We start from the raw sequence: 14,570 nt of genomic DNA on the forward strand, positions 1-14,570 counted from the left end.
GGACAAATGTTTCCCTGTGAAAATGCAGGAAGAAGCACGGCTCTAGGACCTGATGGCTCAAACCACTACTGTTTTTCATCCCAAGGCATGGACTGCGGATGCAAGTGCTAAGCCTGAATCCAAGGGGCTCACGAGTGACCTCAGGGCCAATCCACAGTGCTTAGCGTTCGTGGAAGAAAACAAATGCAAGGCAAATAAATCAAGCGACAACAAACAAGGGCTAATGAGAGAGCCAAACAAAAGCTCAGTCTCCACTCTGCCTCACAGTCACTGTTTTGAGTTAGATTTGAATCTCAAGGACAGGCTCAGGTGGGAAAAATGGGCACAGAGAGAAGGGAGATGGAGGAATTGCTTTCGTGAGCGCTTCATTTGATTGAAGGCAGTTATTTGGTTTGTAGGAAAAAAGGAACTCAAATTCTTCTATGAGATAAGCAGGATTTTGTGCAGAACAGCTCTCAGCCCGAGGTGTTCAGATCTTCAAAGTTCAGCCCCTCTTCAGCTGAGGGTGAGCCTGCAGCTTTCACACCAGGCATGTAGGTGCATCTACTGGAGGCAGAGAAGCACGTTTCTGCAGTGTACCACTACATGCTCTGCCTGCTATTCCTGCATAGCGCGGGGGGAACACCTCAGACACAAAGGACCTTCAGCTGGAAGTCAGGGCATCCCCAGCCACCAGAAGCTCCTGCAACAAAACACACTGCGGGCTCCTCTCACACAGGTACGCTCAGCCTTTGCACATCCAATGAGAAAGAGATAAAGGCCATTCCACAAACGCAGCAGAGACGGCTGCGATTCTCCCCCCTCTCCCCCCCATCCCTCTTCCCCCACCCACACGCTCACCAAAATCAAAGAGAAATGCTTAGCGCCACAATCACGCGCGGCGCAAAGGACGGGATAATTAAACGCTGCAGATTGTATCAGTCACAAGAAGAGAATTTGCAAAGCAGAGGGTATGGATTTGTCACATGGCGAAACCAGCTGTGGAAGGGTTTTTTTTTTCTTCTTGGAGCTTTGAAACAATTCCAGCTCTTTATTTATTTATTTATTTTCCCCAGGGTAATAACATTTTTCTGTCACAAACAAGTTGGCTGTTAAAACACGCACAAAGGCCCGTCACTCCAAGCTGCACGCTCGCGTTTCATGTTCGCTTCCCCACCTCAAAAAGAGTTTTGTTATGACTGAAGAACACAAAGGAAGCGGCTAGAAATCTGTAATGGTTCCATTTATTAATACATATATCACAAATACTCACAATATCAATGCATTCTCGTTGGCATGCTAGACAGAGGCATTATTAAAAAAGTCCTATTTTTCGTTTTTATTTTTTAAAAAGGTTTTACATTTTTGCTTCCCCCCCACCCCCCAAAAAAATAATAATATTCCATATGCCTGTTGGTGTCTGTGAGTTTTCTGTTGTTTCTATTTTGCTTTGATTCAACGATGTACCTTGGTGGCTGCAACCTCAATGCAAAAAGAGAAGAAAGAGAAAGAAAGAAAGAAAGAAAGAAGAGGAAAAAAGTCCGAAGGCCGCAGTACGGCACGGTTCAATTAGTTCATAGCTATCTAATAAAAATAAAGGGAGCAAAATTACTGCCTTCACAGTAAGCGACAACACAGCTTGATAACAGTATTACACAGGATCAGGTTCAGAGGCAAAATGCACTAGACGAAGCCTACCGGGATACGCACTGGGCATACAACACTGAGTAAGAATCAAAGATGTCGAAGAACATCAGGAGGAACGGTTCCCTTCAAGCACAACATTTTAACATCGTTTTCAAGTATCTTTATGTCATGTCACCGATTCCTTTGTTTGTGGAGAAGGGGGGCAGGGAAGGGGAAAAGGGCGAAAACCTTAGTAAAGCATAAACAAACCAAGAAATTAAGATAAACCCAAAAGAATACATAGTTCATATACCGGTTTATATGAATGTGTGCAACACTTATTAACCATGGTGAAAGGCTAATCGTGCCCTCCGGTCACTACATGCACAGCCCGATCGATGTTGTTAATGAATTACCTGTGTTAACTTACAAATGCAACTACAGCGTGACCAAGAGCGCGCCGTCCTGGCCCGGGGGGTTGGCTCTGGGCGCACGGTGGTGCTTCACAGGATGGTACACTACGCATGGGACGGGTTGGGAGGTGGGGGGGGGCGAGTGTGCGCGCGCACGTGCTTGCTTGTGGGGGTGTGCGTGCGTGCGAGAGACAGTGTGTGCTATAACATTCGTGTCAGTCTTTCTTGAATGCTGCAGTTCCTGATCTTGGGACAGGCGCTGGGCTTCACGCTTCTGAAAGACTGGATGAAGGGACAAAAGACAAGAGGTGGGTTGGTTTGGGTGCCAGCAGCAGGTACTGTGCCCTTGCCTTTCAAGAAGGAAGCCGAAGTGGCAAGGCATTCAATGGTACATTCCCCTTCCTCTCCACTCCCCTCCCACCCCACCTTTTTCTTTTTCAGACAGGCAGAACATTGGAATTAAAAATACAAAGCAAAAAATCACATGGGAAGACTAAGTTCTTAATTATTATGTCATTTGTCCACCACCTTTATTAGAAGAAGGAAAGGCTCACCTTGTTACACCATCTCGTACTGGTTAGCAGTAATAAACCGGGACAGGCAGCACGCCAGCAACATCCCGATCAACTGTTGCAAACAAGAAAGGAAGAAGTTAGGTTGAGTGAATGCAGAGCAAAGGAGAGGCTGTGGCAAGCAGAGACTTCATGTTCTGGTGCTATCACCAACAACAGAACTTATCCCCTATACTCTGATCAGAGAAATAGCATTAAAATCTCTTGTCCTTCCACACGGCATCTTCCTCTTGATTGTTATCAGAGTCTCTTTGCTTGATTTTGCACGTTTTACTACTTTTCCATCCCACTGCCACTGCCAGCCTAGCACAGGCAGGATACCCAATAGGCTGCTGCCTAGCTGCATTTCACTCACCCGCTCTGCTTTGTTCCCACCCCCACCCCCACTCCCCCCTCGGGCATTTATGCTTTCTTAACAAATGATGCAACACTCGATAAATGAACACCATAAATCTGGAAATTAAAAAAAAATAAAATAAAAATAAATAAAGCCATTCCCTATTCCCCTGGATATAACTCAGGTTATTGAAAACAGATCCCTCGTCTCCACTCTTCAATAATCTCTCAGTCATTTTAACGTTTTGCCTATCGCAATTTGTTAGCGTTCCCTCCATTTGCTAACAGCGTTAATGCGCTATACATAATTCAGCCTCATTTTTCTCATTTGGACTGGTCAATTAATTAACTCATGAGCACATCCAGATTGTCACCGTTCATCACCAGCCACAGGGTGAGGCGAGGGGGCTGCCTCTGCGGGAGTATCAGCCTCTCCTTGACCTTGCTCCGACCAGTTGCAGTGGCTCTTGCTAACGCTTGGGGTGTCCCAGCTGCTCCAGCTCCCAGCTAGCTTTTTTGGGACTGGCTGGTTCTCAAGAAGGCAGATCCTGCCCCAGGAGCCTTGCACAGCTGAGTGACACAACACATGTCACAGCTGAGCTGGCATAAGCCCAGAGCGAGGCCAAGCTGGGGTACCACACATCCAGATAAACTGCTTTATGCCCCTAAGATCTCATATCTCTGGTCAGGCCATACTTCATTAGCTGGAAATTTGCTATTACCACTCCCTCTCCTATTTCAGAGACTGCCTGATCTCCAGCCAGCACAGCCACCCCAGAAGCAGTATGGCACAAGTGGTGCGTGTCAGATCACATCCCACCATGACTATGCTAGGCACCTCCAAAGGGCACGGAGTCATCAGTCTGAATCTCTATCTGCTCCAACACACAAACGCCAATTTCAGCACCAAGTAACAAGGATGATACTTCCTTGGTTCTAACTGGACTTGGGTCACAGGTAACACTCCCTGAACAACCTCCAGTACAAATCTCAGCTTCTAGGTTCTGGGGGATATATTTTCCCCCAGATAACCTCAGTCATGGATTCTTCTCTTTCATGTAGGCTGCAACTCTCTAATACATTGCTGGCAAAGTTTCACAGTGTTTGCAAGCACGTGATAATGTTTTGGTGTAACCAAGTCACTTGTAAGGTGAGTGACAGGTTACACATGAATGCACTAATGTCTTTCTCATCTGGTCTGCTCACTAACTCTTGGCCCTGATTACATATGCTGGTTTATGCGCTTAAGTGGTTATACTACCATAATATTCAACTTTTGTGTTTCAAAACAATGGAGTGCATATCAAGCTATTGCACACATTGATTTTATAAGGCACCTTTAGCTATCGCTAGGACACAGCAGAGCTGTAACAAATGTCTTAGAAGTACTTTGAACCCAGACAAAAGTGTATTTTACAAGGTGTGTCTTCTCTCTCACTTTTTGTTTTCTTCCTTCTATTCTAAGGTCACAGAATTGTAGGAGTTGGGATGGACCTCCAGAGATCATCGAGGCCAACCCCCCTGCCAAAGCAGGTTCCCTACACCAGGTCACACAGGTAGGCGTCCAGGTGATAAGCTTTGACTCCTGAAATATTACAGAAAACCAGCAGGTTTACCTTAATACATCTGGTCTTGCTGTAGGAAACGGCATCAGGAATAGGAAACTACTATCAGGAATAATAGTGTAGTTCAATGATTTACCTTGTCATATTATCAATACACAGAGTTTCAAGCAACCAGGGTCCCTACCTCTGTTTTAGAAGACGTGTTTTCTATGCTATGTGCCTCATACCCAAGTCAGCCTCCTGTGCACTGATACATCCTTGGCATAGGTCCTATCTCCACACTAAATCCACAGTGGTTGTTCTTCAGAAGCATCAGACTTAGTCCTATGTCAGATTTCAGGTCACACATTGGACCCCGATACAGGTCCAGCTCCTCAGCTCTTGCGAAAGGGGGAAGAAGGGTGCAATACTCCTCTCTGGGGGCTGTGCCAGGACCAAGCCAAGTATCAGCTTCCATATATTTGGCAGGAGTTGCATTAGACAAGGTGGATGATGCCCATGCCAGAACTGTGTCCATAGTCAGTGGAGGTACCCACATGTAAGAGGGCAGGTGGGCTCTGCTCTGCACAGAAGGACTGAAGCCACATGAGAACTTGTCTACAAATGGGAGCTGTATGTACAAGCTCAGTTGTTTACTTCAAGCATATGGACAACACCTGGCTTCCAGTCCTTCAGTAGAGAAGGGAAGAATGTGGCCATAACAACACACTAAAGAGTTTCCTAGTCAGGGACCCTAAAGCAAACACAATTCATAACCCCTCCGACAAATCTCTTTCACCCTGCACTGCAGCTTTCTCTAGGAAAAAACTCTTCATCATCTGTCTTGCTTGCATTCTTTTATTCTCTGTTGGGCAGAACACAGAGCAATCATTTTGCTGCTCTGAAGAGCACCTGCTAACCTGAAATTATTCCAGCTGGGAGTAAGCACTGGCATCTGATTGCAAAAACAATCAAATGGTGTTTTATTATTTCAAGAAGCAGTGCCTGCTTCTGAGCATGCAGACAGTGTCAGCAACACTGCAGAGCTTTTCAAAACTCTGACTCTGTCTGGGAGATCTGTGCCAAGCCTGCAAGATGTGTAATGCTGTTACATCAGCTCTCCCCGTCTTGGAGAATCAGCACATTCTTCATGTTAGTCAACCTCATCACCTAACAAATCATCTGAAGGAAAGGCCCCTTGAGCATGTTTTGCTGTAGAAGAGCAACACGATCTCATTTCTCTTTTATTTAGATTAAAACTATTCTCAGTAGGAAAAGAGAAATCCCACCTACAGCTGGAACACTGCCTGCCATCACTGCCAGCCAGGGTTAACCTGAAAGCAATTTGTAAACACCATTCCTAAATGGGTCCTGCAAAATGGATTAATCAGTAAATGATAACTGTCCACCTTCACACACCATTTTTTCCCTTACAGCACCTCTCTTCTCCTTTTCACACGTTCACAAACACCCTGAGCAGACCTTTCCTACCCTGGGATATCTCCTCAGTGTGCCAGAGCTTGTGTTTAGGGATGGGAGTGACATCCCAGCTGGTAGCAGTGCTCACGTGTCCATTAGGCAGGGCGACCTGCCAACACTGCATCTAAACACACTTTGGGTTTTACTCGGAGCCACAGCGGCAAAAAGCACTCCCTGCTGTGCTGCCTGCAGCACTGGGGCTCGTCTTGCCTAATGCCAAAAGGCTCCTGTTTCAGGGACCACACTCTGCACACGTTGCCTGCCCTTGCTGCAGCATTGCCTTCCCATGTCACGTTCACAGACAACTGACGACACATGCCAGAATACTAACAGTTGCAGCCAAACTCTTCCTACAGTCTCCCTCCCAGCTGCAAGCAACTTTCAGGCAAGATAAGATGTTTATTTGTCTATCCTACGTATGGTAGACTGATTGAAGTGTTTCATATGACATCAATCCTGATCAACAAACTTGCCCCAACAGCATGTGAATTACTCATAAAGTTCTACTTATTCTAATTTCCTGGAGAACTTTACATGAGACAATTGACAAGATGCTATATAGCCTTCTAGCTGTCTAGAAACCAAAGTGAAACAGAGAGTTCAGAGTTCTACACCAGCAATCAAAACATAATCAGGGTTGGAGATTAGTATCAAGACAACCGCGACCGCTCAACAAGAACTGCAGAAGCCTGTTTTCTTAAGCAGTGTTCCCCTGCTCCATGTACCAACATCCCTAGACCGGTGGTTTTACTGCTTCTGAACCCCAACAGGTGACTCTCACAAACATGCTCTGGCTGGCTGCAGGTATGGCAAGCCAGGTTTTACACTCACATAAAACAGGATCTAAGGCCAAAGTGTGGGGCCTCTCACACCCAGCATCAAGGGAAGAAGGAATCAGGTTTCCAGATATGCCCATGGTAGAGGTAGCAGCAGGTTTGAGCCCAGCCACTTTCAGGGCTATCTAGAGTTGTGCGTATGTTGATCAAGAGGACATGGTGGTCTTTTTGTACAGGGTTTGGAAATGGCTACTCTAAAGAACCTGAAGGTCACGGTAACTGCTGAGCAAATTTAACCCCAAAGAACTCCGACTAAAGAATCATGAAGCCAAGCACAGGATGATCATGACAGGGGCAGCAAGGGCAAGAGGGCAGCTACATCCCCTGCATTGATTCTCTTGCCCATCACCAGCAGCAGCAGCAGCAGTGGAAAATCACTTATTCTAGTGCTGCACAGTGTCAATCTACATCTTGCAGACTGAATTCATGAGTTTCACAAAGTCAAATAATGCGTAGTAGCAGTTCATTTTTTTCATGCGCTGGATAAACCTGAGTCATTCAACAGATATACTTCACTTCCAGTGTTGCCTCAGGAAACAGACTGTTAGTGTGGTGTGAAGGAGGCAAGAGAAAGTTGCATGACAGTTTCTGAATATGGCACTTGCAGCCATACCACGTAATATATACAAGAGAAGGCAGCCTGCCTCTAAGTAACCAGCTTGGACACCACATGCATTGTCACACAGTTCACTGCAACATTCTGAAAGCAGTTTCTCGTTTCTGGTAATTCCACCCTTCTCAATCTTGCCCATCTCCAGGAAAGTCCTTGCCATCACACATGAAATGATAAGCATAAAGGAGAGTAGGACTTGCTGAAAGATGCAGGTGTTTTCCTGCCACTTCTTGATTAAATGATTCTGACCAGCCTTTCAGGTTCCGTAACTCTTGGCTAGGAAAAGGCAATTTGGATATGAGGGACAAGCAAAAACTTCTTCAGCTCTCCTCTTATCCTTTGTATACCAAACATTTTAGTGCAGGCAAGGAGCTGGTTTAATAACCTGGTTTTGGCAGATTTCTGTTCTGAGAGTTCAAAGCTACAGGGAAAAACAATCAGTCACCAAACCCAGTGCCTCTTCCAGGCTCTTTTTTCCCCTTCTCCGGGCTGGGGAGGCCTGAAGGGCCTTATTTGGATTCTTCACTCCTTTAAAAAACAGTAAGAGCGCTTAGGAGATAGAAGCTTATCCAAACAATGGACAAGCTATTTGTCTTCTTTGCTGTTTATGCTCCATTTAAGCCAATGTTTTATTGGGTTAACCTCTATTTGACCCAGTGAAGGGACAAGTTGTTTTCCTTGAGCTAGTCATTAGCTCTACCGTAACTGATATTCCCAAGGAGAAACTTCATTTAAGTTGAAAAAAAGAAAATCAATGAACAGATGACCTCAGGACTAACGAGCATGCTGAGTTCAGTCCCTTACATGATCCCTCCTTCCTTGAAGTCAGGATAAGGAGAGAGAAGGGAAGAAAAAAGCCAGGGGAGGAAGCATTCATGCACTTACCTGTGAGAATGCAATTCCAAAAGCAACTCCAGCTATAATTCCCATATTTGTCTCCATAAAACTGGTCACCAAATCGTAGCAGCCCTGGAAAACAAACATCATCGTTCCTTGAACTGATCTTCCCTGGCACACATGTACACATACATACACACATCTCATTTCAGATGTTCTTGGATTAGATGATATTTTTGTTGTTGTTTCCAACAAAGCTGCTTTTTTATTCAATAAGATTTCCAAGTGAATGATGGAACGAGGTGACAAAAATGGCTCTTTTTACAAAAAGTCATATTTGAATATTTTTAAAAGCTAAATGTGATGCTGAACTCATTTTTATAGGTCTTATTAAAAGAAAGGCAGCTTGCATTGATTGAAAACGCATCAATATAGCTTTGATCTGAAACCATACCAATAACAATATACAATAATATTATAACACAATATACGTGTCAAAAATGTGTAAACAAAGTCAATCTCCTAATATTCCAGATGTTTAAGACGATCATGCTCCAGGTGTCCACTGAGGCATTCTGCTTGCCATCATCTGTCAGAGACCAGGCAAGATATGGAGCAGCAGACGACTCTAAACCACCTAATGAAGTTATCAAACACTCACATGAAGCTTCCCTCTCTCTTTGCTCTTGGACATACAATACCCTGTCCAGCTCCCCAGACCCTATTTTTTACCTCTGGCTCAGACCCTGATTCCACCAGCTGACTTGCTTCCTCACACCTCTCAGTTCCTAGCACATTCCACAGCCAGAAAATTCATATATGTAGCTGCCCTTCTCTTGGACAGGCTACTTTGAGATGTCCCCATCATTACATTAACTTGATCTCAGTTTCTCCACTTGCCTACTCTTCGTTAAAAAGACAAACAAAGAAAACCCTTTGGAATTAGTTTCCCTAGTCTGTGGTCCCTAAAGGAATATTTTTTTCTTCCTCACTAACCCATCTGCCCACACAATACAAAGCCATCTCTCAGCCCTTCTGCCACTGTTACCCAAAAGATCAACAATTCTCTCAGCATAAAGTTGGTCCCAAGGCATTGCATTTAATGCTAGAACTTAGTCCACTTTAACAGAAGATGGAAATGACAGAAATAAGTGTGAGTTCCCTTTCCCAGTCTGGCCGCCAGTCCTGCTGGATGTGCACCTTTGCCATTTACCCTCCATCCACACACCACTTTTGCAAACACTCAAGAATATCTTTCTGTTATTTCAGAGGCGTCAAAAATGAGTAAACAAAGCTGATCTCCTAATATTCCAGATGTTTAACACGAGCATGCTTCAGGTGTCCTGTGAGGCATTCTGCTTGCCATCATCTGTCAAAGAGATCAGGCAAGACATGGAGCAGCACACGACTCTGTGCCCTTTGAAAGAAATAACAGCTAGAAGGAAAGGACAATGTCATCTGCTGAAGACAGGCCGTCCATGGCCTAAATGATATCATTTCTCTAACCTCTTCTGTAATATCAGAAGTCATTTTATTTAATCCTGGGAGTAATTAAGTGGTAAACCTAATAACCTCTACTAACCAAGGACCAGCACAGCCATTATTCAGTTGTGAAATGCTTAAGCATACATATTAATTGTGTCTTACAAAACTGTAAAGTATGTTAAATTCAAGTTTGTATTTAACATATCAAGCAACTCTAGCTTTGTGTTCTACATATTATGAAACAAGATTAGATTTCTCAACCAGATCCTTCACGTTCTCCTCGCTTGCCTGAAATCTTCTGTTCAGCAACCTTTGAGAGATGCAACACCTAACAGCAACGATGATTTGAAGGCAACAGAACATCTCCTTAAAAACACATGCAAGGGAGATAGGTGTCATCACTTTCCTCATCTGAAGACTGTTTTTCCAAATCATAATATTCTGTTTCCTGAAGTGCGTTGCATAAATACCACTAATTGCTCAGTCCTTACTGTGCATAGGAGAGTTGCACGTGCAGTACAAATGCGTGTGAAGCTGTGTGCACACATCTGGATGCTGATTCAGAGGACCAAGGTTACAATCTAGCAAGTATCCAATCATTCTTGACAATATCCATCTTTTCCTTTATCAAGATTTTAGAGAGAAATAGTTCCTGAGAGTTTTTGGTAAGGAACTCTGGAGACTAAGAGCACTACATCCATCTAATTTAGTTAATCTTAATTACAGCTTTTAAAGCTAGGTGTTAGTCCCACCTGAGATGAAGAAACTGACAGACTAAATGATATACCCAAGGTCACTAAGCAAGTCGTTGGCAGTGTTGGCAAAGAAAATCTAGGAGTGTTTTCTTTTAGTCCTTCAGTTCAATCTTTAGTTAATCCTCTTTGGATAGCTTATCATTATTTCTCATAAACCACTAGTAACTTGATTAGCTCACTGAATACTTGTCCTACTGATCATTTTGCAAGATCCACCAAAAATCTGTATTTCAAATATACTTATTCATAGGAACAGTATCAAGGGTCTTCTGGGAGCATATAAACAGGAGGAGCAATGGCTGTTGGCAAGGGTGGATAGTGATAGGACAAGGGGGAATGGTTTAAAACTGAGACAGGCGAGGTTTAAGTTAGATATTAGGATGAAGTATTTCACACAGAGGGTGGTGATGCACTGGGACAGGTAGACCAAGGAGGTCATGTATGCCCCATCCCTGGAGGCATTCAACCCAGGCCATTCTATGGTTCTGTGATTCTACAAAGAAGAGAACATGCATTTTCCTTTTTCTTCAAAACACACAGAGCAAACTGCCAGAGGCAATGGCTTTTGATTCTTATCTGAAGTGCAACCAGAAGGCCACACCACCTTTCTTCATGATTTACTTCTCATTTTTCATGCCCCTTTCACATCTTGCCTATCTCACGCATTAGGGACAACTCCAAGATCTGACAATGAAGAAATCTTCACAACTTTTGAATACAAATGTCTATCTCAGGAAATTGGACACAAGTTTTCAGAAGTCACAGGAGTTTCCAGCTGAGGAATCAGAAGTTCTATTGGGTGACCCAGGCATTAGAGAGAAGACACAAGCTGAGGAGCAAGCGTGGCTAGAAGTGACTCACTTGCACTGGACTAACACAAGTTCATTCATCAGCTGTTCCTTACAAAACCTGTGGGTGACCTTTGCCAAGAGAACTCACAAAGGGATGGAGAGTCCTCAGTGCAACACTACACTTGGCAATGAGAATGCAAATGGCACCTGCACAGTTATGCAGCCTGGAAAGGGTCAGAGCATATGGCCATCCCAAACTGAACCCCCTGGTAGAGGACAGGACAGTTTCTGAGGATGCATACACACCAGAACGCTTTCCTGCAGGGGATCTGGCTGTACTGCAGCTCCCCTAGATCCACCTCCATCCTGCCTCTCGCCATTTTTCCACTTTAATGAAAATAGAAAGTTAAAACAAGTTCACAAAGTGAAAATGAATGGACTCAATCGTCCTTTATATTCTATATATATCTATCTTATGCAATGCAGCAGCATTACTCTGCTGTCAACTGCTGTGAGTTTCGTAACAGATGGACGTCACTACTGCTCCAAGTACATCCTCAACAAGTGGCTCTCACTAAACTATTATAGGAAAGAAAGTGGTTAGAAGAGAAAAAGTCAGTGGGAAAATAATCCTCTCCTATCCCTTTGTTAGTACATGCTAGAAAATGTTATCCACTTGACTGCTTCTCAAAGAAAGATGTTGCAGGCTGTGCTCAGCCGTCACTCCGACTTCCTGATCCACAGGTGACTGAGGTGAAAAAGACAGAGACAGAAAATAGAGAGGCATGTCTGTATTTCCTCAATTTTCCCTATTTTTCTCTTTTCCCCTTCTTTTGTGTGTACAGATCTGAAAACAAAAATAGCGAAGAAAACAATCCTTAAGTCAAAGTTATGCCACAACTCAGTTTGGTAAACAGGCTACAAACAATTCATTGTATCAATAAAATGTCTGTCGCCTCTTGCTAATTTTGAACAGAAAGAAAGAACTGATGATCCATCAGTACTTCAGGGAGAAACTTGAGTTGTATTTTTGCAGCGCTGCATCTGCTACATGTGCTGCACTGTTTGCCCTTTAATCTTCCCTTCCCCCTGTCTTTATTGTTCCTTTCCTCCCTGTTTTCCTAACCTGCTTTCCCACTCCTGTTCTGCTTTCCCATAGTTACACCCTACGACTGAAATTTCTACTGGAACATAAGCAGGAATAAAATCTATCCCTCCCTCCACCTCACTACAATACAGCACAGCATTCAGCAGAAGAGTGCAGAGCAGCAGTGACAGACCCAGCTCTTAAGGGCAAACAAGTGCTGCATGCACTCTTGGCCTGGTCAGCATTGCTTCTGTGTGCAGTGCAGTACCTGAATCAGTGTTACAAGGAAGGGGAACAAATTTCCTTCTTATCAGAAATGTTGCTGCAATCAGTCATTTGGGAAAGGTCAGCTTAAGGAATTTGAAAGCAAGAGGGAGGCAAAGCTCATTGCTACCATCACTCCACCCCAACAGACACTCATATCAACAACCACATGAAATGAAATGCCATTACAAGCAGCCATGCGCTCCACTGACATACTAGATGCTTTCACAACATTTTCCACTGGCACAACGTTTTTTAGTACCTTCTGGTTTACTTTAGTGGCAGCCACGGTCATATTGCGCAGATCCTGAGTATTGCAGTCACTGGAGTTCATGCAACAGCTTGTAGGGATGCCATGCTTGAAGAAGTAAGGGCTGGTGCTCCAGTTGGTATAGCTCTGAATGCCACAGCAGCTCAGCTGTGGGGAAAAAAAAGAGGTAGATTTAACAAACAACGACAAATTGGGTATTGAAATCTTACTTCAAACTCTCTTCAAAACCATCTCCCGCTTTCCTCAAGTCCATGCTTATTTGGTTTCTGTTGCTAAACAAGAATAATCAGAGCCTTATAGCTTTTACATGTGTCACCCATGAGTACCTGCAAGTAGCTACATCTGCTTTCTTCTTAGGAAAAAATACACAAAGTTTCTCCTCTTAACTCATTGGTCTCCTCTGCCAGCCATTCCTTGTGCTTTGTGAACAAAACATCTGCAGCTGATGAATGAAGCAGGATACTAGATAATAAAATCCTGTCTGATCCAGTAGAGACATACGATGTTTTATAATCCTATTGACAGATTCCCTGAAGAATAGGGCTGTCCAGTGCTCACCACTCTTAAGGAAAAAACTGTCTCCTAAATGTAGTTCAGGAGCTGAGGTCAAACAGTGCGGGACTCATCTTTATTGGGCAGTTTGTACTGAGCTCATTAAAATTTAGCAACCTTGCACAAGCATGTCAGATGCAATACTTTTTATTTCGATTTTTGCCAGTCTCTAATTTGGGCTTACATCAGTTTATCTGAATCAATTGTAAAAAGTTTCCATCCCACTGGTATATGTTTTCTAACACAGGCCAGGCACAAGATTAGAAGTAATTGCAATCGATTTGACAGAACAACAGCATTAAGAGTGTACCAGTATGGGGCTGTTGCAATATTGTTTTTGAAACATTGACATTTCGTGCCTCCTGATGCCTTGGGCACGGCATCCAGCAAATCTCCCAAACTAAATAGGGCGTCCTTCGTGAGACAACTATTCAACAACTGGTAGATGCTCTGGGCAAAACCTAGTTTCACTGGCGCGTATGGTAAAGTTCCCATTAACTTTGCCAGAGCAGCATGTCATCTCAAGCATACAGAAACCTAATTTCATACAGTAAAAAATACAGACACACAAACAGGCAGGGCTATAATCAGAAACACAAAGCAAGACCAAACCTTACAGGCTGGATTTTGCTTGCAAAATACAGCTTGCAGATTGAGACGTTGGTGCTTCATGTTCTGTGATCAAATGTGAAAGTATGCTTTGTCTCTCCTTATTCATTTTTAATATCCAATTTCAGACTTACGCTTTCCTGTACGTTATCCACTGCATGGCTCCGCTCATCATTCTTGTTGTAATTCTGGATTGCTTCAGTGTATGTCCTAAGGAAGGTATCCTTGATCTAAGAGGGCGAGGAAGAAAAAAAAACAAATCACAAGTGAAAAATGAAAGGCATAACACCTCAGCACTAATTGCAGGAAATAAACACACTTTTAAACCTAAAAAGGCACCTAAAGTAGCCCCTCAAACTCTTTTTAAAGTGTGCTTTCAGAGATGGCAGAGGCCTTTCTTTACTGCCAGGAGTCTACTGGCGGTATTTTCCAAGTGGGGTATATTCAAAGAACACTACAAAATGGTAATGGTTTGGGTGTTAATGTAAAAAAATCATGCATTAAGAAGGTTTTGGGGAAGT

The 14,570-nt window shown here is 43.6% G+C and overlaps 1 protein-coding gene and 1 long non-coding RNA gene across 2 annotated transcripts in view; one reads left to right on the plus strand and one right to left on the minus strand.

Moving 5' to 3' along the window:
• Positions 1-1,207: 1,207 nt before the first annotated feature.
• TSPAN7 (tetraspanin 7) overlaps positions 1,208-14,570 on the minus strand; it is an 83,348-nt gene continuing 69,985 nt past the window's right edge. Inside the window, exons 4-8 of the mRNA XM_015884608.2 lie at positions 14,184-14,279; positions 12,880-13,035; positions 8,284-8,367; positions 2,573-2,645; positions 1,208-2,300 (exon numbers count right to left, since the gene is read on the minus strand). Coding sequence (XP_015740094.1) covers positions 2,577-2,645; positions 8,284-8,367; positions 12,880-13,035; positions 14,184-14,279 — 405 coding nt within the window. The 3' untranslated portion in view covers positions 1,208-2,300; positions 2,573-2,576. The remainder of the gene's footprint in view (positions 2,301-2,572; positions 2,646-8,283; positions 8,368-12,879; positions 13,036-14,183; positions 14,280-14,570) is intronic.
• On the plus strand, positions 2,239-7,397 carry LOC116654427. Its single transcript, XR_004309671.1, has 2 exons — positions 2,239-2,326; positions 3,669-7,397. It is a non-coding gene; the product is annotated as an uncharacterized LOC116654427 (long non-coding RNA).

The sequence above is a fragment of the Coturnix japonica genome, chromosome 1, assembly GCF_001577835.2.
Source record: "Coturnix japonica isolate 7356 chromosome 1, Coturnix japonica 2.1, whole genome shotgun sequence".
In the NCBI taxonomy this organism is placed as follows: Eukaryota; Metazoa; Chordata; class Aves; order Galliformes; family Phasianidae; genus Coturnix; species Coturnix japonica.